This window comes from Oncorhynchus keta, chromosome 12 (assembly GCF_023373465.1).
Source record: "Oncorhynchus keta strain PuntledgeMale-10-30-2019 chromosome 12, Oket_V2, whole genome shotgun sequence".
NCBI lineage: Eukaryota > Metazoa > Chordata > Actinopteri > Salmoniformes > Salmonidae > Oncorhynchus > Oncorhynchus keta.
The window spans coordinates 27,011,762-27,039,628 of NC_068432.1; the positions used below are offsets into that span (position 1 = coordinate 27,011,762).

Here is a 27,867-nt window from a genome sequence, read left to right on the forward strand (position 1 = left end):
AATGTCAATCGTAGTCACCTGGATCCAATGGTGACGACTAATCAAATGTTATTGTCATGTACTTGTCGTGTCTTGGCTATGCCGGATTAAGTGATATGACATGCTTTTCTATAAAATAATTTCTCTGTAATTAATATTACCTGATTGAACTAATTATGTAAATGTAATTAACTAGAATGTCGGGGAACCACGAAAGAATGTTTATAGAGCTGTTATCTTCCGAATAAACTCTTAAAGAACTGGTAATCTTTTACATCAATAGCATTCAAATCAAATCAAATCAAATGTATTTATATAGCCCTTCGTACATCAGCTGATATCTCAAAGTGCTGTACAGAAACCCAGCCTAAAACCCCAAACAGCAAGCAATGCAGGTGTAGAAGCACGGTGGCTAGGAAAAACTCCCTAGAAAGGCCAAAACCTAGGAAGAAACCTAGAGAGGAACCAGGCTATGTGGGGTGGCCAGTCCTCTTCTGGCTGTGCCGGGTGGAGATTATAACAGAACATGGCCAAGATGTTCAAATGTTCATAAATGACCAGCATGGTCGAATAATAACAAGGCAGAACAGTTGAAACTGGAGCAGCAGCACAGTCAGGTGGACTGGGGACAGCAAGGTGTCATCATGTCAGGTCGTCCTGGGGCACGGTCCTTGGGCTCAGGTCCTCCGAGAGAGAGAAAGAAAGAAAGAGAGAATTAGAGAGAGCATATGTGGGGTGGCCAGTCCTCTTCTGGCTGTGCTGGGTGGAGATTATAACAGAACATGGCCAAGATGTTCAAATGTTCATAAATGACCAGCATGGTCAAATAATAGTAAGGCAGAACAGTTGAAACTGGAGCAGCAGCATGGCCAGGTGGACTGGGGACAGCAAGGAGTCATCATGTCAGGTAGTCCTGGGGCATGGTCCTAGGGCTCAGGTCCTCCGAGAGAGAGAAAGAAAGAAGGAGAGAATTAGAGAACGCACACTTAGATTCACACAGGACACCGAATAGGACAGGAGAAGTACTCCAGATATAACAAACTGACCCTAGCCACCCGACACAAACTACTGCAGCATAAATACTGGAGGCTGAGACAGGAGGGGTCAGGAGACAATTCAATTCTTAATTGTCACCTTATTCAGTCTCATCTGAAGTAATTGAATTCTTGGTTATCTTCAGGAACCCTGGCTAACAAGTTGAGTCAGCAATACCAAATTTGGTTTAATAATTTATTTACTAAATACCTAAACAATCACACAGAATTACATATACACAGGATGGGTCATACATTGATTACTAATTATGTCATAAAAGAAAACGTCCCTAGCGGACAGAACAGATATGACGGCTGGTTACACAAAGAAAGGGGTTTGGGGTTTGAATGAAAGCGTGGGAAGACTGAGGATGTAACGGATGTTGGTGGAAGAAGGTGAGGACCAAGGTGCAGCATGGTAAGTGTTCATCATTTTAATGGTAAAACTGAACACTATCAATCAAGCAAAAAAAGAACAACCGAAACAGCTCCGTCAGGTGTAAACACACTAAACAGAAAATAACTACCCACACCACACAGGTGGGAAAAGGCTACCTAAGTATGGTCCTCAATCAGAGACAACGTTAGACAGCTGCCTCTGATTGGGAACCATACCAGACCAAACACAGAAATACAAAACATAGAACAAAACATAGAATGCCCACCCCAACTCACGACCTGACCTAACAAAATAGAGACATAAAAAAGGAACTTAGGTCAGGACGTGAAAGAGGAACACAGGATTTGGTTTCTGATCGGACCTTGTAAAGCTATGCTATCGTAAATACAGAATCTTATGCATTCTAAATAACCGCCCATTTGGAAAAGGAAAATGCAATAAATATTTACTCTGAGCTGTGCTTCAATAGGTTGGTCGTAGATGGAAGGCCGTGTTGCCCAACAGAGATCTTCCTGTCCTCTGAAGAATGTCTGGTAGAACGGGGGCGTTGTAATACCATCGTGTGTTTGGTAGAAGAGATACTTTGTCCGTCCTTTCCTAGCCCACGTTTACAGCTGCTGCTGCTCACTCAACGGCTAGGAGGTATCACTTCTTTAGTGTATAAGAGTTCAAAGTTCATACCAAGTTGCCATAATTTAAACTGTCGCTGAAGTTGGCTTAGTTCTGTAGTTTGATATTAGCCCTTTTAACGTATGGACCGTTGTCCTCACGTCCTCGGAACACAAATGTAACATTTTCGTAAAGGGCTTAGGTAGTAAGAAGAGAAAGGCGTGTTTCATAGTTCACAACCAATGTCTGTTCACATGGGCGGGGCCACTGAGTTGAGCCTAGTTCACTTGTGAAAACCAATTCTCTCATTTAGAAGCTAAAATTACATTTAATCTGTTCACAAATTGTTTCATATTTAAACATTTAAACAATTGCACAACAATTCCATGTGAATCTGATAACTATAATGTGTAGACTTTCCAAGGTACCATTTTTGTCATCCTATCATCAGTAATAATGTCTCAGATGACAACTGATCTGATATCATATTCTTTAAGAACCAACGCATATTTTCAACTGGTTGGATTACCGAAATATTTTTCTGTTCACCACCCTTTGGATGTTAACAGACTCTGTCTTTGTTTACAAAGGGCTTTCCAAGAGTCACATCTGCAGAGTAGAGAGAGGAAAGGGGGAAAGGTAAACCTCACCAACAGGGCAACGTCATGACACAGGCTTCTCACCAAAGTAACATAGTCATCAAATAAATAACATAGGAAAGCAATCAAATAAGTGACAGAGTAAATATACTGTATAACATACTACTAAAAATACTAAATAAAATAAATCAAGTACAAGAGGCATGCAGAAAAGAAAATAAGATAAAGTAAAATACGATTTTCTTCAAATAGCCTATAGTGATATATTAGACTATGGACATTGTTTGCCCATGTGCATTATGAGTGGAATAAGTTCAGTGCAGTTGCAGCATAGCATTATATGAAAGTATATTCATTAGTAGTACTGGAAGATGACATAACTATTGCAATGGTCCGGTCTACAAAACTGATTTTGGTGTGTATGGAATATAAATAAATGCTAAGAAAAGTTTTATTGCAATTAAAGTCAAACACCAATCTCATGAAATGTGTTAATTCAAGGACTACATTTATTTGTGTTGTTGAGCCTCCGTCCCAGGCTGGATTTTGACTGCGGTCAAGCTATCCTGCAAACGAAAATGATCGCTCAAGCCATCCGCGCTGTAGAATTTGTGTAAGCATGCACTGCACGTTATGGTATCAAGCGTAATATGTTTGACAGAAGAGAGAACCTATTCTTAACAGATTTATTGTCGCCAGATAACTATGTTATGTTGATGTGAAATATTATTTTCTTTTTTCACACTTTTCTTTTGTTTGGTTTCGGTACCAACATGCATCAAATGCTGAAGCACATGCCTCCCAGTCAGTAGTTCGTTTAGACACTATGCAGTGAATATTGGGGGATCTGGGCTTGTTTTCATAATGTCCATGGCATTTCTAGGACAGTGAGATGTGTTTCACACATACAGTGCATTCAGAAAGTATTCAGACCTTCAACTTAACTTTTCCCACATTTCACATTTGGTTATGTTACAACCTTATTTAAAAAATGATTAAATTTTTAAAAATCCTTATCGATCTACACACAATACCCCATAATGACAAAGTGAAAACTGTTTTTTTTAGGTGCAAAGTAATATTTAAAAAACAAACATAAATACCTTAACATTGATCGTCCTTGAGATTTTCTACAACTTGATTGGAAGCCACCTGTGGTAAATTCAATTGACTGGACATGATTTGGAAAAGCACACACCTGTCTAGATTAGGTCCCACAGTTGACAGTGCATGTCAAAGCAAAAACCAAGCCATGAGGTCGAAGGAATTGTGCTCCGAGAAATAACTGTCTCGAGGCAAAAATCTTGGGAAGGGTACCAAAAAATGTCTTGAAGGTCCCCAAGAACACAGTGCCCTCCATCATTCTTAAATGGAAGAAGTTTGGAAACACGAAGACTCTTCATAGAGCTGGCCGCCTGGCCAAACTGAGCAACCGGAGGAGAACGGCCTTGGTCAGGGAGGTGACCAAGAACCCGATGGCCACTCCTTCAGAGCTCCAGAGTTCCTCTGCGGCGATGGGATAACATCCCAGAAGGACAACCATCTCTGAAGCACTCCACCAATCAGGCCTTTATGGTAGAGTGGCCAGACGGAAGCCACTCCTCCTTAAAAGCCACATGACAGTCCGCTTAGAGTTTGCCAAAAGGCACCTAAATGACTATCAGACCATGAGAAACCAGATTCTCTGGTCTGATGAAACCAAGATTGAACTCTGGCCTGAATGCCAAGCATCACGTCTGGAGGAAACCTGGCACCATCCCTACGGTGAAGCATGGTGGTGGCAGCATCATGCTGTGGGCACTTTTTTCAGTGGCAGGGACTAGTCAGGATCAAGGGAAAGATGAACGGAGCAAAGTACAGAGAGATCCTTGATGAAAACCTGCTCCAGAGCGCTCAGAACCTCAGACTGGGGCAAAGGTTCACTTTCCAACAGGACAATGACCCTAAGTAGACAGCCAAGACAATGCAGGAGTGACTTTGGGACAAGTCTCTGGATGTCATTGAGAGGCCCAGCCAGAGCCAGCACTTGAACCCCATCAAACATTATCTGGAGAGACCTAAAAATAGCTGTGCAGCGACGCTCCCCATCCAACCTGATAGAGCTTGAAAGGATCTGCAGAGAAGAATGAGAGAAACTCTCCAAATAAAGGTGTCCCAAGCTTGAAGTGTCATACCCAAGAAGACTCAAGGCTGTAATCGCTGCCAAATGTGCTTCAACAAAGTCTGTGTAAAGGGTCTGAATACTTCTGTAAATGTGAAATCAGGTTTTTATTTTAAATACGTTTGCAAAACTGTTTTTTTAATATGTTTTTATGGGGTATTGTGTGTAGATTGATGAGGGGCGAAAAGCCAATTTCATCAATTTTAGAATAAGGCTGTAACGTAACAAAATGTGGAAAAAGTCAAGGGGTCTGAATACTTTCCGAATGCACTGCAGTTATGAATGTGTCTCCCTCTGCCATATGGAAGAATTGTATGAGAGCAAATGGCGGCAAAAGAGCTGACCACAGAACTTGGAGATATACAGCAGCAGGTAACTTCAATTGTAAACTAAACCACATCCACTGCGCACCTGCCTTTTCACAAAGCGATGCGAAGATATGGGATCAGAGCCTGACAATGTTCTACTTCACACAAAGGTTTGGTGGTTATCGAGGGGGAGTGTTGGAAAGATATTTTGCATTGAGAGAGGAACTGTTTATTTTACAATCAATGTCAAAATAAAAACAAACACCTGGTTGACTTTCTGTGTAAGAAAATGTGTCTCCTTGCCTATGTAACAGACATATTTGGTCAACTGAACAAACTGAACGCAAGCATGCAGGGGAAATACAAAAACAGTCTACAGATGAGAGACCAAATCAGAGTATTCAGATCAGAGGAAATCATTTTTTAAACGCAAACTATGCCCATTTCCCTCGGCTGTGCACGTTTCTTACATAAGACAGCATCAGTAAGTGTCCCACACGAGTGACTGCTCATCTCCAATGCTTGGAAGAACACTTTAGGACCCACTTCCCAATTTGTTTGATCCTGTCTCAGTTGACATGCCGGTAAGTGATCAAGCTGGATGTGACCGAATGCTGCAGACAACGCATTCATGGGTCACAATGCAGAAGTTTTGGTGTCAGACTCAAAGGGAATATCCTGCAGTCTCCCTCTGAGCATAAATGTGGCATTCAAAACAACTGGGAACTCAGAACTTAGAAATCTCAGACTTCCGACTTCAGTGCATTCAAGACAACTGGTGAAAAAACTAGCTTTGAGTGGGAAAAATCATTTTGAACGGTCATCCCAACTCGGGAATTCCAACTCAGGAACTCGGGCCTATTTCTCCAACTTTCCGACCTGAAGATCACTGACATCATGATTTTACCATGTATTTTTCAGCGTTCCCAGTTGTCTTGAAAGCACCATAAAACTCATGGTACCCTTCGTCAGCTAATATCTGTATGAAGCTGGATTCAGTGCACTCGTCTGCATTAAAACCACATTTCCAGGTTAGATGTGACAGCAGAAATGGGGTGCGCACTGTCGACTATGCCCTCTGACTTTGAGAAGGTCTGACGCGACATGCTTCATGCACACCCATCTCATTGGTGATGGTGAGATAAGAGACATTATGTCAGACTAATTTGCAATTGACTGTCATTGCCCCACATTAAAAGTATGTGACGTTGAGCTTTGATAGCCCAGCCCCCAGGACTCTCTCACCATAGCAGACAGAGAGCTGGTATGTTGTTCTCACTGACCGTGTCCGCTCCACATAGGCAACCAGTGCCCTCAGAGAGCACAGCATGTCGGAGGGAGGCCCAGACCCTCCCGCCACTGGGAGCAGACAGGTCAGAATGGATGTTCACATGCCTGTCTGACAGAGCCTTCAGAGGAATGAAGTGTTGGGGCAGAGAGATATATCCCCCTCCAGTAGCCCTCAGAACTTACCGAAAGAGCATGGAGCTCACACCCACCCTCTTCATGGAATTAATTGCTACCAAGAAAGCCACCTTCATAGAGAGGTGTTTCAGGGAGGCAGGCTCCAACGGTTCGAATGGCGGCTTTGCCAAAGCTGCCAAGACCACATCCAGATCCCAGCTCACCACAGAGCGGATCTGGACACAGGCGACGAACCCCATTCCTAAACCTGGAGACCAAGGGATGGTTCCCCCCCTGGCCTGTCCATCCACCCCACATGGCAGGCTACAGTCTCAGTGTAGAGGCTGCTAAGCCCTCATCCAAGTGAGACTTCAGGTATTGGAGGTCATACTGCACCCCACATGGCTCGGGCAGCACCTCAATACCAGTGCACCAAGAGCAGAACAACCGCCAGCGCAACTGGTATGCAGAGGTTGTAGTCGGTGCCCTTGCACTCTGCATGGTGTTCATTACACCCTCCTGTAGTCCTAACATGGACCATTGGTGCAGTGGCCAAGCCTGAGGCGGTGCTGCCTCGGATGCCACAGAGTTCCCCCAGTCTGAGACAGCAGGTCCGGTCTCAGGGGAAGTTGCCATGGTGTCCCAGACAACAGGGACAGGAGAAGGCTGAACCAGGGTCACCTGGGCCAGTATGGGACCACCAGAAGCGATTCTCTGCCATCCTGGTCCTGTCCAGCACAGCCTGGATCAGGGGAAATGGGAGGAATGTGTAAAGCTCCAGTCCTGGCCAATCGTAAGCCAGAGCGTCCAAGCCCAGAGGCCCTGGTGGCTCTGACATGGAGTACCACAGGGGGCAGTGCGCATTGTCCAGGGAGACAAAGAGGTCCACCTGTGCCCAATCGAACTTGTCCCACAGGTGCTCCACCTGGGGATGTAGGCTCCAGTCCAAAGGTGGCGGGCCCTCCCTTGAGAGAATATCCGCGGCCACACATTCAGGATGCCAGGTATGTGCGCTGTGCGTAGAGACGCTAGACATTCCTGAGCCCAGAGAAGGAGATCCCGTGCCATAAGATGGAGGCGGTGGGACCTCAGTCCAACCTGATGGTTGATGTAAGCCACCACTGTGGTGTTGTCAGTTCTCACCAGGACATGTCTTCCCTTCAGATGTGGAAGGAAAGACTGTGGAGCATTGCAAGTTAACACCATGTTTAGCAATTGTTCTCTCTCTTACGTCTGGTCTTCACAAGAGAAGGCAACGGTTGTTTTGTACGGGTATCTTTCATTTATTTGGCGTGGGCTACAGCCAAACAGTAGCCTGTGTGGAGTTGGGTTAATAAACCGTGAACTCGTAAACTCAATCAACTGTAAACAAACATGGCGACGCCCAGTTTCCAATTGGGAAGCTTTTCATGCTCAGCTTGAACTGTTAGCTCATTTTGGGGGGTGGTTGAATGAAGATAAGGCACTGCAGTTGGCTTTTTGCCTCCCGGATGATGCTATGTCCTGTTTGATATTGATTAGCCCCGAGGACAGACAAGATTATGGGGCTTTAGTGGGAGCACTGAGGAGTCGCTTTGGACAGTGTGTACAGCCCGGGCTGCTGCGCTCCAAACTGAGTAATAAATGCAGGTGCTAGCTAATGACATTGAGAGCCTCTCTCTGTGGGCATAAGCTCACATGCCTCCCTCCGTGCAGAGCGAGATAGCACGGGACCAGTTCATCCAGCCGCTCTCTCCTTGACCCAGCTGGCTCATTCTGAGTCATTGCAGATAGCCTTGGAGATGGTTTGAAGAGGGAGCTCGTGTGGGCTGGTGCTTCGTTGGGGTTGCAGGGAAACAGACCCACTAAGCGGGCTGGGGGGCAGAGCAGGCCAGAACCGGAAAAGCCTGCATGGGTGGCTGAAATGACTCAACTCATTCGTGCTGTGTTGCTACATCCTGGTCCCAGGGTCTGCTGGAGGTGTGGCCAGCCAGGCCATCTGCCCCATGTCCCCCAAAGCTCAGGGAAACCGCTCAGGGTCTGCATAGTCGGGGCAGTGCGGACCCCTGGCTCTCTTTCCCAACCACCACCATCTTCAGGAGGAGCCCACCGACATGGACGGGTGAGCAAGGCTCCACATCCCCCAGATGCAGACGAGGGCAAGCGGATGAAACCTGTTGTTGTGGTGGGCCTGACCTGTGTTGGGGACTTTTGTCATGTCCCTATCCATGTCCCTGTCACTGTGGAGGGGGTGTCTAAGAAGGGGGACCGTATCACGCTGGCACGCCAGGAGGCAGCAGACAAGGCTGTGTTGGAGATGCAGCGGGCAGACTTCATCGAGCCCTCAGATGGCCCCTGGGCGGCGCAAGTCGTCATGGGATCTAAGAAAGCTGAGGTTCTGTGCGGACTACAGGCGGCTGAATGAGGTAACCAGGAAGGACTCATACCCCATACCATGTATCGATGAGTCGCTGGACTTCGTTAGGGGAACCTCCTGATGCTCCTCACTAGACCTCTGCAGTGGCTTCTGGCAGTGGCCCCTCTCCCCAGAGGCTAGAGTCAAAACAGTGTTCTCCACTAACCGAGGACACTGGAAGTTCAAGGTCCTGTGCTTCGGCCTGTACAACGCTCCAGCTACTTTTGAGCATTTGATGGACAGGGTGACCTCACCTTGCCCTTTATCCTGGACACAGACGCGAACAATGTAGGCATGGGTGGAGTGCTGGCCCAGGTGGGGCCAGAGGGGGAGAGAGTGATGGCGTACTTCAGCAAAACATTCAACAAACATGAGCGCTGCTACTGTGTCACCCGGCGGGAGCTCCTAGCTGTTGTGGCTTCCATCAAACACTTCAAGTACTACCTGGTTGGCCTGCCCTTTACAGACTGACCACTCTGCTCTCCAGTGGCTCATGTCTTTCAGAGAGCCAGAGAGCCAGGTGGCACGCTGGTTGGAGGAGCTTCAGCCGTACGACTTCACAGTGGTACACAGGGCAGGGTCACACCATTTCAGCGCAGACGCCATATCCCGTCGGCCCTGTACTGCAGAAGGGTGCCGCCACTGTGAGTGAAGAGAGGGCCGTGAGAGAGAGCTGTGTGCAGAGGAGGTCTGTGCCTCAGTGTGTCGGGCGAGCGGGCCTGTCTGCTGTGAGCTGCAGACTGTCGACGTGGCTGAATGGGGGCAGCAGCAGGGACGGGACACAGACCTATATCTGGTGCTACAGTGGGTAGAAGCGCAGCTGAGGCAATCAGGGGAAGAGGTGGCATGCTCTCACTCCCAACCAAAGGGTTGTTGTCAAAGTTTGAGAGACTGATGCTGGCTGATGGCGTGCTACAATGGGCATGGAAGGAGGCAGCTACGGGAGAGGAGATGTGGCAGGTGATGGTCCCAAAAGCACTATGGGAGGCTGTGCTCCAGAGCACTTAATATATAATATAATAATATATGCCATTTAGCAGACGCTTTTATCCAAAGCGACTTACATTCATGTGTGCATACATTCTACGTATGGGTGGTCCCGGGGATCGAACCCACTACCCTGGCATTACAAGCGCCAGGCTCTACCAACTGAGCTACAGAAGGACCGTATGGGGGGGTGGGGACTAGACACTTTGGGGTCACAAAAACACGGCGCTGCCTCAGTCAGGGCTTTTACTGGGGGCAGCACAAGAGGGATGTGGAGGAATTTTGCTCCTGCTGTGACAACTGCACAGCGAGAAAGGGCCCTCCAGGCCACTCTCATGCTCAGCTCCAACAGATCCCAGTTGGGGCTCCCAAGTGGATGTAGTTGGACTGTTCCCCACCACAGACAGTGGAAACCTCTGGATGCTCACGGCTATGGACAATTTCACAAAATGGTCCGATGCCTATGCTCTGCCTGACCAGGAGGCAGAGACCATCTTCGACGCCCTGACAGTGGGGATGTTCAGCAGATTTGGAGCTGTGGAGTCCATCCACAGCGACCAAGGCAGAAACTTTGAGTCCCGTGTATTCGCCACCACGTGTGAGAGGCTGGGTATTCACAAGATCCGCTCTACTCCTTTCCATCCTCAAAGTGATGACCTTGTGGAGTGCTTCAACAAAACGCTTGGACTGGCCATCGTCTCTGCCAAATACCAGCGTGACTGGGACAAGTACCTGTCTATGGTCCTCATGGCATGCCGCTCCGCTGTCCAAGACTCTACCTCCTGCACACTTGCCCTCCTCATGCTGGGGAGAGAGATCCGTACCCCTGCAGAGATGGCGTTTGGTCGGCCCTGGGATAGCCTTCCTGTTCCCCAGGGGCCGGAGTATGCCCGGAGACTCCATTGCAATTTAAGACCATGTTTAGCCATTGTTCTCTCTCTTACGTCTGGTCTTCACAAAAGAAGGCCAAGGTTGTTTTGTATGGTTATCTTTCATTTATTTGGCGTGGGCTACGGCCAAACAGTAGCCTGTGTGGAGTTGGGTTAATAAACCGTGAACTCGTAAACTGTCTGGACAATTGTTCCTTTATGATTTAACCAGGTCATTACAATATGTTTTCATCCGTTAGGTTTATTCCTTGTATTGCTAATAAAAAGATAATAATTTTAAAGCATTTCAAACTGAGGTACTTCTGTCACTCATATTTATTGAGTGTTTTAATAATTTGTATGAATCTGTTGCAATACTTATCATTTAAGTTTAGTTATACTTTCTTTCAAGCGTTGTAAAAATTCTTTATATAACAAACTTCTCCTCAGGGAAAACCAAGTTTAGCACATTTCATCTTTTCATGTATATTTCCATATGTGTTATCGCTTATTTAACCTATGATAATTTGCAAATAAAGTCATTAAAAATCCTACAATGTGATTTTCTGGATTTCTTTTATTCTCATTTTGTCTGTCATAGTTGAGGTGTACCTATGATGAAAATTGCAGGCCTCTCTAATCTTTTTAAGTGGGAGAACTTGCACAATTGGTGGCTGACTAAATACTTTTCCCCCCACTGTATATTATCAAGCATTTCACACGTTATCCAGATACTGACTGTTAGCACTTGGTGGTCTCTAGCAGCTTCCCACAACTATAAGGGCACAGAACGAGACTCAGATGCAGACAAGGGAGACAGATGGTTTGTGTCTCTGATATGTATTAGTATCCAAGAGAATGGTTGTGAACAGGTAAAAAGTTCATAACAAGGCCAGAGTCCAGGAGGTACAGGGTGGCAGGCAGGCAGAATAGTCAGGCAGGCAGGTACAGAGTCAGGGCAGGAAAGAGTCAAAACCGTGAGGACTAGAAAAAGAGAGATAAGAAAAAGCAGGAGCACGGGGAAAAACACGCTGGTTGACAAGACAAGACGAACTGGCACAAAGAGACAGGAAACACAGGGATAAATACACCGGGGAAAATAAGCGACACCAGGAGGGGGTGGAGACAATCACAAGGATAGGTGAAACAGATCAGGGCATGACAACAATAAAGGGCTTTAGGAGAGGCAATTGAACCTGTAGCCATATTACTTCAACAGTATTTAACATGAGATTCTGTCTAATATTTACAGCAATGTGGTTCTGAATGTTAACAGCAACACCTCCACCACTGGCATTTCTGTCTTTTCTGGAAATGTTATAGCCTTGTATTGCTATTACTGTATCATCAAAGGTATTGTCTAAGTGAGTTTCAGAGAATATGAATGTAATCAGTTACTAACAAGTTATTAATTTCATGTACCGTGTTTCTTAAGCTACATATGTTAATGTGGGCTATTTTTAGCACTTTTCTGTGATGCTTGCTTGTTTTCATTGCTTTACTGGGAAGCTTAGCAGAAGTAGATGTTATTTATGTTAGTGCAAGATGAGCTGCACACAGTGGACTTCATACTAGGCTTCACTACCTCAGTGTTAACAGCATAAATCTGGTTCATTGGCACGTGATTGCTGCATGCAATAGCTATAGAATCAGTAGAGGCATTCGGGGCATTTGGAGGGACATAAATTAGGTGTACCAATGCCCCTGTTATAAGCATTATGATGACTCAGTGACACAATGGTAGGGATTAACTGAGCTGGGTTTGGGTCATTGATAAGACAGTCTCAACACAGCCTTATAATGCTGTGAAAGGATCCAGGAACCCAAATGATTTGGGTGGATCCCATCCTCCTAATAAAATGTGTTTTGTTTCCAAAAAGCATCAAAATTGTCAACAAAAGTTACACCCTTTGAGCTGCAATAATCAGAGAGGGAACAAGGCCAGATATGATGAGTCTTAAATTAGTGTATAGCAGAGAGTCAATCAGCTCTTTGAAATCCAGTTTCAACTGTTCAGAGCTGCCCTTCATAATGTCCACATGGACTATGATAGAATCAATGTCCATGTCCTGGTGTAGTACATTCAGGAGCAGCTTAGTAATGTAATTTACTCAAGCTCCAGGATAGGACATTGTCTTTGAAACAGGAACAGTCACATTTCTTACCATGGACCTGTCCAAAATCACGGCTGGCGAGAAGCATGAGAAAATCCACCCACTCCCACGCTTCACAGGATGGTGGAGGTCTCCGACAGATGGAGAAAGCCCGCTCGATTCAGAGCAGGGACGGAAGTTTGCCAATGTCAACTTCGAAATCGTATTGGGAAGGAGTAGGAGTAGGCACAGCGGCCACAGACACTGGTACCCCCAGCGACGAAGGTGCAGGAAGATCAGGCTCTAGGATGGCGAAGCTAGTCGTTGTTTGTATCCACTCCGGGCCTCTCGTTGGGAGTGTAGATTGCTTTGCGGTAGGCCGCTGTCTTCGGCTTCCACGGTTTGGGACATGTAACCATTGTTGATTGCCATGCTCCTCTTGCTGTGCTCTTTTGATTCCGCTATCGCGGTCAAGCTATGGGGGGGGAGAGGCAGGAGATGGATCCCCTGGTGAATGGACTCCAGGCAACACAGGCCAGTCGGATAACAACAAATGACAAGACGGAGATGCATCCAACATGCGCAAACACCTTCCAGCCACCGGCATAGAAAAGGTAAACATTCCACTCTTCGTTTTCCCCAGTTTCTTATGTAGGCTGGCTACCTGTGTGATAAAGGAAGCCACCTCAAGCCTAAGATCCTTGGCAAGCAAATAATTTTCCGCATTGGAACTCTGAGTGATCCAGTTTGCCCTGAAACAAAGCATAGTGGATACAGCTCCTACAGGGCTGGAACCGTTCATTTACTTCTCCAGACAAAGAGGGTTCCGTTGGAAAACTCATCTGGGACTAACTTCGTTAGCTTGATGGCTAACATTAGCAGCTTAGTGGCTCTTTCAAGCAGACTTTAACCTGTCAGTTAAGCAGGATTCCGGGATGAGAAATAGCGGTCCTAGCGGTTATAAGCTAACTGCGCTGAGGAATCCATGTAAAAACAGGTTTGGTATTTATGTGTAACAAATTGGTTATGTTTTAGTTAAAATAACAAATAGAGTGTTTCCAGCATACAGTGTTCAGTTGCGCACTCGGATGGCGTATGATTAGGACTGTTCCAGGTTGAAAAGTAGGAATGGTGTTAGGTTTCCTCCAGATGTAACGCTTGGTATTCAGGCCAAATAGTTCAATCTTGGTTTCATCAGCTCAGAGAATCTTGTTTCTCATCTTCTGAGTCCTTTAGGTGCCTTTTGACAAACTCCAAGCGGCCTGTCATGTGCCTTTTACTGAGGAATGGCTTCTGTCTGGCAACTCACAGAGGAACTCTGGAGCTCTATCAGAGTGACCATCGAGTTCTTGGTCACCTCCATGACCAAGGCCCCTCTCCTCCGATTGCTCAGTTTGGCTGGGCGGCCAACTCTAGGAAGAGTCTTGGTGGTTCCAAGCTTCTTCCATTTAAGAATGATGGAGACCACTGTGTTCTTGTAGAACTTCAATGCTGCAGAAATGTATTGGTACCCTTCCCCAGATCTTTGCCTTGACACAATCTTGTCTCAGAGCTCTACGGAAAATAGTTTTGACATCATGGCTTGGTTTTGCTCTGACATGCACTGTCAACTGTGAGACCTTATATAGACAGGTGTGTGCCTTTCCAAATCATGTCCAATCAGTTGAATCTACCACAGGTGGACTCTATTCAAGTTGTAGAAAGATGTCAAGGATGATCAATGGAAACAGGATGCACCTGAGCTCAATTTCGAGTCTCAGAGCAAGTGGTCTGAATATTTATGTAAATAAGGTGTTTCTGTTTTTATTTTTAATACATTTGCAAAAACAAAAAATAAACTGTTTCACTTTGTCATTATGGTGGTATTGTGTGTAGATTGATGAGGATTTTTTCATTTTTAAAATCCATTTTAGAATAAGGCTGTAACGTAACAAAATAAGGAAAAAGTGAAGGGGTCTGAATACTTTCCAAATGTACTGTATTTGAAAAGGTCCTTTAATTGAGTCTCCAACATGGGATAAATGCCATTATAAACCGGGTAGTTTGGGTCCTGGATGCTGATTGACTGAAAGCCGTGGTATATCAGACAATACACCTCGGGAATGATGCAAAAATACATGTTTACTGTTCTATTCATGTTGGTAATCGGTTCATAATAGCAATAAGGCACCTCGGGGGTTTGTGTTATATGGCCAATATACTGTACCATGGCTAAGGGCTGTATTCAGGCACTTCACTTCACGTCGTGCCCAAGAACAGGGCTTAACCAGGGTGTATTAGCCATATACCACACCCCCTTGGGTCTTATTGCTTATTTATTAAGTATGTCATGTATGTGTATTTTCTAAATTATACATATTTGAAAAAGTATGTTAAACTTTCATTGAGTCTCCAATATGGGATATATATTTTTTGGGAATATGAGATTAATTAATTGTATTGGCAATCTATTTGAATTAGCTCTTCAAATAAAATCATGACCATCCAAATCTTATACATGATTATATTTGACAATAGGTAAATTATCATTAAAAACAATCCAATCATAGCTTTATTAATCAGGAAATGATTTTTATCAAATTTGTGCCTTCATAAAGTGCTGTTTCCTTGCTTCGAGACCGTATTTCTGACCTATTTCAAGAGATCCAAAAGCAATCCTAGTTCTGTGGAATCTCAATCACTGAATAGGATCTAACCGAACTACTGCCTAGGAGGCATGTGCTTCCGCGTGTGATGTATGCTGTTACCGAAACCGAAACAAAAAAGTGTGAATAAAGTCAGTATAATTTGCCTCAATTATTTAAATGAAGTTACTGGGTATAAACATATCACATAATCGTCACACAATTCACTGGCGACACTAAATCTGAAGAGGTTCAGAGATCGGATCGTCTTCCCTGACAAACATAGGTTATTCCTCGTGATACCATAATGTTCAGTGCATGGGCGCATTCATATTCTACAGCGTGGATGGCTTGACGGAGGATTTTTGTTTGCAGGATAGCTTGACTGCAGTAGATTTTGCATCGTGAGCCATGGCACGAGTTTTTCCGCAAAAGTAATCTGAGAAGAACGAGGTTAGAAATAGGTTAAAATGGGCGGCACACTTCTGCTTGCGTGAAAGTCGTTACATGGACTGTACTGGTGAAAAGTTATACGGCAGATGGGGGAATCAGACAAAGAGGAAAACATGTAAACGACAGTCTGTTTTAACATAATACTGTCTCTTGCCATCGCAAAGGGATCTATCTTAACATATCGGCTGAATAAGTGCCACAAACGTGGTACAATTCTTCAAGAAAGGTGAGCAGTTTACATTGCATTCAAATCACCCATAGAATGTGTCCTGAACTTTTCAAAAGACAGTTCACACAACTTTTTTCTGAGGTTATTATGTCTGGATGAAAGTACAATTGTTGTTGACTTTTGAAACATTGTAACATATCACAACGATAACATTGCTGTCTATGTGATTCCTGGCGGACTAAACTTGGTGAAAAAAGATTCTGATGAAGTTCATCAAACTTCCTTCACCATGGAGTGGAGTTTAGTCTGCTATGTGATTGATTCACTGTTGTAGTATAGGCTAATGATCTGAACATGAGAGATTCAAAAGCATACATGGCTAATCAGAAGTCCAATCATGCAATAAATCATTTAGATTTGTTTCGTATCATGTAAATACTTTTATTCAGAACCCCCAAACTTCTCTTTTATTTGATGACCAAAAAGTAACATCCATCTGTCAAGATAATAATACAATGGCCTTTACACACCGTTTGCTCCTCAAAGAAAGGATAAAGGGTGTAGTTTTAGTTAGTGATGCTTTGAACAGTGAAAGCAAAAGGGTGGTGGGTGGTGAGGGTGGTGAGAGAATGGTAGAGCAGAGAAAGGAAAGGGATGTGATAATTGTAGTTGAGGTGATAATAACGGGTCTCCTCTATTTTGGTGAATTATTGGCCAACTCCACATCTGTGGCTGTGAGAGGAGAAATGTTGTCAGGACAGGAAATACACGCAGTATATGCACTCAGTTTCAAATAAGTCTGTTAATTAGTTCATTTAAAAAAACTTCAAAGACAGTGGTGTAAAGTACTTAAGTAAAAAATTATTGAAAGTAGTAATTAAGTAGTTTTGGGGGTATCTGTACTCTACTTTACTATTCATATTTTGACAACTTTTACTTCACTACATTCCTAAAGAAAATGATGTACTTTTTACTCCATACAGTTCCCCTGACACCCAAAAGTACTCGTTACATTTTGAATGCTTATCAGGACAGGGAAATTGTCTAATTCAAACACTTATTAAGAGAACATTCCCTGGTCATCCCTACTGCCTCTGAACTGGCGGACTCACTAAACACATGCTTCGTTTGTAAATTATGTCTGAGTGTTGGACCGTGCCTCTAGCTATCCGCAAATAAAAAATAAAATGGTGCTGTCTGATTTGCTTAATATAAGGAATTTGAGTAGCATACTCAAGTAGGATTTTCTGGGTGACTTTTACTTTAGTCATTTTCTAATAAGGTACGTTTACTGTTCTGTTGATCTAATATGGAACCTAATTAGAGGTCGACCAATTATGATTTTTCAACACCGATACCAATTATTGGAGGACGAAAAAAGCCGATACCGATTAATCTGACTATTTCTATTTATTTATTTGTAATAATGACAATTACAACAATACTGAATGAACACTTATTTTAACTTAATATAATACATCAATAAAATCAATGTAGCCTCAAATAAATAATGAAACATGTTCAATTTGGTTTAAATAATACAAAAAATACAAATAAAAAAATACAAATAATACAAAAAAGTTTTGGAGAAGAAAGTAAAAGTGAAATATGTGCCATGTAAAAAAGCTAACGTTTAAGTTCCTTGCTCAGAACATGAGAACATATGAAAGCTGGTGGTTCCATTTAACATGGGTCTTCAATTTTCCCAGGTAAGAGGTTTTTAGGTTGTAGTTATTATAGGAATTATAGGACTATTTCTCTCTATACGATTTGTATTTCATATACCTTTGACTATTGGATGTTCTTATAGGCACTTTAGTATTGCCAGTGTAACAGTATAGCTTCCGTCACTCTCCTCGCCCCTACCTGGGCTCGAACCAGGAACACATCGACAACAGCCACCCTCGAAGCCGCGTTACCATTGCAGAGCAAGGGGAACAACTACTCCAAGTCTCAGAGTGAGTGACGTCACCGATTGAAACGCTATTAGTGCACACCCCGAGTTGATAGGCTTGAAGTCATAAACAGCGCCTACCATCGCTCAGTCAGACTGCTCTATCAAATCATAGACTTAATTATAACATAATAACACACAGAAATATGAGCCTTTGGTCATTAAAATGGTCGAATCCGGAAACTATCATTTTGAAAACAAAACTTTTATTCTTTCAGTGAAATGCGGAACCGTTGAAAAGTCTAAATATGGCTCTTACATTGTACAACCTTCAATGTTATGTCATAATTATGTACAATTCTGGCAAATTAATTACGGCCTTTGTTAGGAATAAATGGTCTTCACACAGTTCGCAATGAGCCAGGCTGCCCAACTGCTGTATATACCCTGAACGCAAGAGAAATGACACAATTTCCCTAGTTATAAGAAATTCACGTTAGCAGGCAATATTAACTAAATATGCAGGTTTAAAAATATATACTTGTGTATTGATTTTAAAGAAAGGCGTTGATGTTTATGGTTAGGTACATTGGTGCAATGACAGATCGTTGTCCAAATATACAGGTTACCGATTGTTATGAAAACTTGAAATCGGCCCTAATTAATTGGCCATTCCGATCGACCGGTCGACCTCTAAACCTAATAATACTCAAAATAGTTGTATTCCCAATGCAAAATACTAGGTGAATATAGATAGAGCTCATTCAAGTTCCAGAGTTCAGAAAGGGTGAGCTGTGCTTTGTACTGCACACCTGGAGCTCAATGCTCCCCCTTGGCAGGTATTTCACCATAACTCCATTGTCCGGGCACACACACACAAACACACTGCACAACTGATCCCTCCCCGGAGCAGAGGTGGGGACAGGTGTGACCCCTCCGGTTGACATGACACATCTGAGCAGTGTGATTTACCACAGAACACAGGGCCACAAGAATGTTCTGTGAATACTGAATAAACTCGTAGGCCTAGGATTCATCCGCAACATGTCCAATGTGCAAATGTAGCTTCTGAGAGAAAAGGAAGATGGTTGTTATAGTATTTGAGATGGTGTGCCGTAGCAGTTTATTGTACTTAAAGAACGACTGCCCCTAAAAAGCAAATAATTCCTTTGAAAACGGCCTATGTGGAATCGATATGAGTCAGAAACAAAATTGACAAAGTGTAAATAGGATCATTTGGGTCATAAAGTCAGTCTTGTCTAAAGCAGAGTTTGGAACCTCAGTGTATCAGTGAGTAAATGATTACAAATATATAAACAAATCATGGCCCATTTTGCCAAGCTCCATGTGCAATTCGCCCCTCCGCCCACTCTGCTTCCCTTCATTGAATGGGGCTCCGTTGTTTCATCGCCCCCAACGCGTTCCAAGGACGGCAGACTGAAAATCCTTATACGGATTGACCATGCCTGGTGAGTATAACCAGAGATCCTGGAATATAATGACATCTCTGGTATAATTTAGCTAGCTAACGACGTTAGATAACTCTATTGCTGGTTATGTAGTTAGCTGCAGTTGTTCGAGAGATGTCCAGTTTGTAGCCGAACATGCATCATAGAGAAGGTCAGCTAGGGGACCCTCAGACTCACGCAGACATCCCTCGCTGTGAGCCTTCCTATAAATGGAACAGGGAGAACACTTGAATTAGGTTGGTGACATTTGACCTGGTCAAAGGTCAAGAGTTTCGAGGTTTGTCCCAATTCACCTTTGTAACCTAGCCTGGTGGAACCAGCCTGATCGCTGCATTTACCATTCTATTTCACTTCACTGATCATGATATCTAAAGTGAAATAGAAAGGTGAATGCATCGATAAGGTTGGTTCCACCATACTAATCACCATACTAATCATAACCACCATTGATAATCTAATCAGTGTCTTTGATACGGGATCAGAAGCTGATCTATGCTGCCATGCCCATCAATGTGGGACTGAAGGTGATTACTAATAATACAGTACAGCAGAAATTCCAGTATTTGCAACACCCTTTTCATTCCATACGTCACTGATGAACTTTGCCTCAACTCTGCCTAGTTCTACAGATGGAGAGGACTGTAGATGCGTATGCCAGTCGCCAGTCTCGCTCGTTTGATGGGGAGACCATAATTGGGTAGGTATTATCTGACCTGTTCTAACTTTAACATAGTACCAGTTTGTGTGTCAGATATGACCTATCCTAACTCTAATTGGTAATAAAACAGTGACTATGTGTTCACAGAAACATGTATGGAGCCAGCACATACACTTGCAAGATTATGTGATGAAGTCGAGACTGACAGACGGGCTTGACACTGATGTCTCTAAATGGAGATACCTGGCACTCGGCATTAAAATGTTACTAGACACAACTTTTACTTGTATTGTCTTTATTATTACTATTGAATTGAATGGTATCAGTCAATATGGGGAGGGAGAAACCCTGTGTATTCTGCACCAGGATCAGGGAAGGAACTCCTGTTATATACGATACACCACACAGGGCGGTATGACCACTCTGACATGAGAGGTGCACCTTGTTATATTAGCAGAACATCTCTGGTATAACAACTGCAGCTACCTGCTTCAATGGTATTTTGTGAAGGGTTGTTTATTCTACATGGACCTGTTACTACATTTAAAAAATGATCAAAAACCTAAGTTTAGAATATCTACATAAATTCAGCAATTGCATTCTTCTCATATTGCTCTGTAGGCTACTGACCTATTCAAAGCTTCCTCCAGCATATCACCATACATCTGCATGTATATTATTTAACTCAACCTGCAGGAGGTTTGTTTGTGGGGATTGAGTGGGGTGAAACAGCTGCGGGAAAGGTTCTGACAGATGGGTGTGTCTTGATGGCGTGAAGGACACACCCAAGAAACACACACATCAAACCACACCCCCAAGCCGACTCATGTTTGGCTTCTGTCATGGGCGCCAGCATTTTTTGAGGAGCAAGCCAAAAAACTTGGTCAAATCAGTAGGGTTTGCTTTTGTTAATCAAAGGGAATGGGTCATTAATGATGATTTTTTTTTACTAATATGTGTTTTTTTTTTTTTAAATGAAGTGGCTCTAAATGTGGTCCCTCCATGTGTGATCATGATAGATGCATACATGGTGAATGAATGAACACAGAGATGGTTGTATGATTTACAACAGTCAAGCCAAGCCACAGAGAAAGTTATTTACTCTGACCAAAAACCATATCGCAATTTATACTGAAAATATACAGTACTTTCCTCAGTATTTCTCATCTCTCTTGACAACCGAAATAGAAAACGTGTTCATGTTAGTTATCTCTGTGCCTTTGAGCGTATGATTGAACTTGTCCTGAGGGACATTACATTAATTCTAAGAGGAAAAAAAGTTATTATTTGAAGACGTTAATAATATAGGTCTTCTAAATAACCAAATTCTTGATTAGGAATGTAATGAATTCATGAAATGAAAACATAATTTAATCAAACATGTTGCGTCTTCCTCAGGATTTGCTATGTCCAGTTTCCTGGGTGTGAGTGTTTGGTTCTTGCTTGTCCTTCACTATGTGGCTGCAGTGATGGACTGCCACCCGGGTTGTCGCTGTGAAGTCGAGAGCTTCGGCCTGTTCCACAGCTTCAGCCTGACCCGGGTCGACTGTAGTGGGGTGGGCCGTGGTCATGGCCTGGTGGTCCCCATCTCCATCCCCCTGGACACCTCCTCCCTAGACCTGTCCTCCAGCGCCATCCACACCATCGCTGACTCCATGCTGTCTGGGCCGGGCTACACCACGCTGGCCAGCCTAGACCTCAGCAACAACCTCCTCTCCAGGCTCAACAGCAGCATCTTCTCCAGGCTGCGCTACCTGGAGACCTTGGACCTGAGCCACAACACCCTGGAGGAGCTGGCCCCCGGCTGCTTCTCTGGCTTGCCCCTGGCCGAGGTGGACCTGAGCGGCAACAGGCTTCAGGAGGTCAACCTGGAGGTATTTTCCAACAAGGGCCACGGTGCAGGACCTCTCAATGTGGACCTGTCTAACAACCTGCTGAACACTGTCACGACTAGGGATCCACAGGTGCTAAGCCCTCCTAACATTCAGAGCCTCAGTCTGGCAGGGAATCGTCTGAGGGCCGTGCCCAAGCTGCAGGGCCTCCCTCTAAGGTCTCTGAGCCTGGACGGCAACCCCATCCTCAGCATCGAAAGGCACAGCTTCACAGGGCTAAGGGATCTGGCTTACCTGTCTCTCAGTGGACTGTCTGAGCTCACCTCCATCCAGCTCCAAAGTTTCAGTGAGCTGAGCAGCCTGCAGGTCCTGGACCTGTCCCACAACAGCAGGCTGAGACCACTTAACCCTGAGGTGTTTAGCGGACTGGCTGCCTTACAGGAGCTCAACCTGTCCAACTCAGGGGTGGTGTCTCTGCCCAGCAACATTCTCAACCTCCTGCCCAGCATCAAAAGCATCGTTCTCAGGGAGAAGGTAAACTGTTGGAAGACCCATAGACAGGTGCAGTTCCACAGACAGATAGGAGGGCAGTCAACAAGGGGGGAGGAATTGACCTGTGATGTCATAGGAATTGTTTTATGAGTCTGCCGGCCTTAACAGGTTGGTCAAAATGAAGAAGGTGGAGAAGCAGTGAGAGCCTCACAGTGAAATCAGCTTATACAGTAATCACACTATATTTCAAAATTCAGTCCTCAGATTTGTGCATCATCATCAAGGGTTGCACTCAATTTCAAAATATAGCTTTTGTTCCACTGCTTCAAGGGAGTGTGCAATAAAATGCCAGTGTAGAACAGTGGCCATGGGCTAATAAATTATGCTGGCAACTGAACTAACCATCTTGATAGCATGACAACGTGTGATGATTTACAAGGACAAAGTCAGAAATGATTACCTGAACTTGTTTTGTAGTTTTCAATCCCTTTTCTATTTTTTAACAAATTCAACTGAACTAAATAATGACAACTCATACAGTGTTATGATGCATTAATGTCCATCAGACTTATAATGTAATAAACTGTTTTAGAGGGCCTCATATTGTTAAACATTACAACAATTTCTGCTGGCAGATAATACCTTTTGATTACTTGACAAAAAATGTTTTTAATAACATTAGAAATTTGTTTTTGCAACATTTTCTACAGTATTGCCTTGGACATATATTGTGTTGTGTATGAAGTCTGTCAACTATTGTTAATGACTGAAACAGAGACATGTATTTTGAATAAAATGGCTGCAACACAATTTGTTCCACACCCTTTTCTGGTCCTGCAACACAAGGTCCAGTGTGTGACTGATTCACATAAGGTTTGTCTCATTCTGTACAGTCAATAGCACCATGTAAAAAATGTGAACGTAAGAGAGTCTTGTCACCGTTTACAGAGTTGAGGAGCGACTCACCAGTGAGCTGTTATGTGGTCACTGAGGAGGCGTTTTCACATTTTAATTGCACTGTCATGTAATGATGTCACACAGTTCAGCTCTTCTCACTGCTGTGGTTTAGTCACTGGATGTGTTGTGTCTGTCTTCAGATTGTGTTAAGAGCATGTGATAGACCTAGTTTTAGGATGAAATGTGGGCTCAAGACTCAAATGCAGTTCCACTAATGCGGGAAGTGGAGAACGGGGTAATGTAATAGTGAGACGGTTAAGAAAAAAAGACGAACAAGCTTATTCTTGTTATTACCTGTTCTTTGTGCAAATCAGAGGAAAGGTTGAAATAGTTTAGGTTCAAAAACTCTGACCCACTTGCCTCAGTCCAATCTTAAATAAAATCATCTTCACTATTTGGCTTTTGGCTAATAGAAACAGGCAAGCTGGCCATGTTTCACAATCATTTTGACACATCCCCTTAGTTGTAGAGATGAATGAAGAGTTTCATTCCAAAACACCATATATCCATTTTCAGAAATGTTGGTAAATTAGCTTTCATTGTTTAAGGAAATGAAATAGAGAGTGGAAAAAACACAATCTAATCATGGCAGGTTTTACACAGTCAAATGTAACAGATAATTACAATTTTAATAAACAACTGTACAAATGCTATGTTTCTGACACCAAAATGTAAATGTAAAAATAAATATATACAGTGCATTTGGAAGGTATTCAGACCCCTTGAATTTTTCAACATTTTGTTACATTACAGCATTATTATAAAATTGATGAAATAAAAAAATAAATCCTCATCAATCAACACACAATATTTACATAGGTATTCAGACCCTTTGCTAGGACACTAAATTAATCTCGGGTGCATCCTGTTTCCATTGATCATCCTTGAGATGTTTCGACAACTTGACTGGAGTCCACCTGTGGTAAATTAAATTGATTGGACATGATTTGGATGTCTATATAAGGTCCCACAATTGACAGTACATGTCAGAGCAAAAACCAAGCCACGAGGTCAAAGGAATTGTCCGTAGACAATTAGCAATGTCGGAGCAGCATAGACTTAAAATACTGTGAAGTAGAATAGAATACCGTATACACTCATGCAAATGAGTAATGCAAAATATGTAAACATTATTAAAGTGATTAGTGTTCTATTATTAAAGTGGCCAGTGATTTCAAGTCTATGTATATAGGGCAGCAGCTTCTAAGGTGATAGTGATGACTATTTAACAGTATGATGGCCTTGAGATAGAAGCTGTTTTTCAGTCTCTCGGCCCCAGCTTTGTTGCACCTGTACTGTACTTTTTGGCTTTCTTGTGACATTGGGTGCTGTAGATGTCCTGGAGGGCAGGTAATTTGCCCCCGGTGATATGTTGTGCAGACTGTTGCCGTACCAGGCAGTGATACAGCCCAACAGGATGCTCTCAATTGTGCATCTGCAAGATTTGTGAGGGTTTTAGGTGTCAAGACAAATTTCTTCAGCCTCCTGAGGTTGAAGAGGTGATGTTGCACCTTCTTCACCACACTGTCTGTGTGGGTGGACCATTTCAGTTTGTCAGTAATGTGTACGCCGAGGAACTTGAAGCTTTCCACCTTCTCCACTGCAGTCCCGTCGATGTGGATAGGGGGTGCTCCCTCTGCTGTTACCTGAAGTCCACGATGAGGTCCTTTGTTTTGTTGATGCTGAGTGAGAGGTTATTTTCCTGGCACCACACTACCAGGGTCCTCACCTCCTGCCTGTAGGCTGTCTCGTCATTGTTGGTAATCAGGCCTACTACTGTTGTGTCGTCTGCAAACTTGATCATTGAGTTGGAGGCATGCGTGCATGGGTGAATGGGTCATGGGTCATGGGTGAACAGGGACTACAGGAGGGGGCTGATCACACACCCTTGTGGGATCCCTGTGTTGAGAATCAGTGAAGTGGAGGTGTTGTTTCCTACTTTCACCACCTGGGGGGTGGCACGTCAGGAAGTCCAGGACCCAGTTGCACAGGGCAGGGTTCAGACCCAGGGCCCCGAGCTTAATGATGAGCTCGGAGGGTACTATGGTGTTGAATGCTGAGCTATAGTCAATGAACAGCATTCTTACATAGGTATTCCTCTTGTGCAGATGGGATAGGGCAGTGTGCAGTGCGATGGCAATTGCATCATCTGTGGATCTATTGGGGCGGTAAGCCAATTGAAGTGGGTCTAAGGTGTCAGGTAAGGAAGAGGTGATATGATCCTTGACTAGTCTCTCAAAGCGTAGCACTCACTAATGATGACATTAGTGAGTGCTATGGGGGGATAATCATTTAGTTCAGTTACCTTTGCATCCATGGGTACAGGAACAATGGTGGACATCTTGAAGCATGTGGGGACAGCCGACTGGGATAGGTGTAACCGGTGTGAAATGGCTAGCTAGTTAGCGGGGTGCGCACTAATAGCCTTTCAATCGGTGACGTCACTCGCTCTGAGACCTTGAAGTTGTTATTTCCATAGGTAGCGATGCTTCGAAGGTGTCAGTTGTTGATGTGTGCAGAGGGTCCCTGGTTCGAGCCCAGGTAGGGGCAAGGGCAGGGACGGAAGCAAAACTGTTACATAGGGAGAGATTGAATATGTACGTAAACACTCCAGCCAGCTGGTCTGCGCATGCTCTGAGGACACGGCTAGGGATGCTGTCTGGGCCGACAGCCTTGCGAGAGTTAACACGTTTAAATGTCTTACTCACGTCGGCCACGGAGAATGAGAGCCCACAGTCCTTGGTAGCTGGCCGCATCGGTGACACTGTGATATCCTCAAAGCGGGCCATTTTTTTTATAGGTTATCTGGAAGCAAGATGTCGACTTGGCTGGTTTACCCTTTGTAGGCCATGATCGTCTGTAGACCCTGCCACATACGTCTCGTGTCTGAGTCGTTGCAACTCCACTTTGTCTCTATACTGACGTTTTGCCTGTTTGATTGCCTTATGGAGCGAATAACTACACTGTTTGTATTCGGCCATATTCCCAATCACCTTGCCATGGTTACATGTGGTGGCGTATGCTTTCAGTTTTCAGTCATACCCAAGAAGACTCAAGGCTGTAAATGCTGCCAAAGGTGCTTCAACAAAGTACTGACTAAAGGGTCTGATTACTTATGTAAATGTCATATTTAATTTTTTTCTTTCTGATGTTTCCTTTTACATTATAGGGTATTGTGTGTAGATTGATGAGGGGGAAAACATATCAAGGCTGCAACCTAACAAAATGTGGAAACGTCAGGTGATCTGAATACTTTCCGAATGCACTGTATACTGTATATGTATGTAAAACATTTACATTTGAGATTTTAGTCATTTAGCAGATGGCCTTATCCAGATCAATTTGCAGTAAGTGCATTCACCTTAAGATAGCTAGATGAGATAACCACATAGCACAGTAAAATATACAAGATACAAACATTTCATTCCAGATAAACAATGGCTATAAACCCTCCACCTCCCAATCGATCCCGCTCCAGAGTATAGGCCTCGGTGTAGCGCTCATTCCTTCAACGAAAATTGCGAATCCGACCATCACACCTGGTGAGACATAACCACGACTCGTCAGAGAAGGGCACTTTCTGACAGTCATGTCTGGTCCAGCGACGGTGGGTTTGTGGGACGACATTGCTGGTGATGTCTGGTGAGGAACTGCCTTACTGGAGGCCTAGAAGCCCTCAGTCCAGCCTCTCTCAGCCTATTACGGACAGTCTGAGCAGTGATGGAGGAATTGTGCATTCCTGGTGTAATTTGGGCAGTTGTTGCCATCCAGTATCTGTCCTGCTGGTGTGATTTTTGGATGTACCAATCCTGTGCAGGTGTTTTTACACGTGGTCTGCCACTGCGAGGACGATCAGCTGTCCGTCCTGTCTCCCTGTAGCGCTGTCTTAGGCGTCTCACAGTACGGACATGGCAATTTATTGCCATGGCCACATCTGCAGTCCTCATGCCTCCTTGAGCATGCCTAAATCACGTTCACGCAGATGAGCAGGGACCCTGGGCATCTTTCTTTTGGTGTTTTTCAGAGTCAGTAGAAAGGCCTCTTTAGTGTGCTAAGTTTTCATAACTGTGACCTTAGCATGGGAAACCATGTTTAAACCCTTTACAGTTAAAATCTGTGAAGATATTTGGATTTTTTCAGATTATCTTTGAAAGACAGGGGCCTGAAAAAGGTCAGTTTCTTTTTTTGCCAAGTTTATATTGCGTTTTGCAAAAAAAAATACAATAATAAAAAATGTAAAATCGATTAATAAAAAAATCTGAGAACAGTAATATTTTACACATGCATAAGCAAAACAATATCCTCAGTGACACTATGACCACTGGCAAAGTGTTATAATGATCTTAGAGAATTTAAGAATTTTGTTTCCAGCTTAGGCTATTATTTGTATAACTGTTCTGTTTACAGAATAGCTAGATGCCTTACCACACAAAACAATGTCGCTACCCTTGTCATCTCAATGTAATAAACTATCTGTAAAC

General features: G+C 43.8%; 1 protein-coding gene across 1 annotated transcript; it reads left to right on the forward strand.

The window, feature by feature from the left end:
- Positions 1-15,598: 15,598 nt before the first annotated feature.
- Positions 15,599-23,239, forward strand: LOC118391191 (tsukushi-like). Its single transcript, XM_035782309.2, has 2 exons — positions 15,599-16,141; positions 21,504-23,239. The coding sequence occupies exon 2, from the start codon at positions 21,512-21,514 to the stop codon at positions 22,577-22,579; it is 1,068 nt and encodes a 355-aa protein (XP_035638202.1). The 5' UTR covers positions 15,599-16,141; positions 21,504-21,511; the 3' UTR covers positions 22,580-23,239.
- The last annotated feature ends 4,628 nt before the right edge of the window (positions 23,240-27,867 follow it).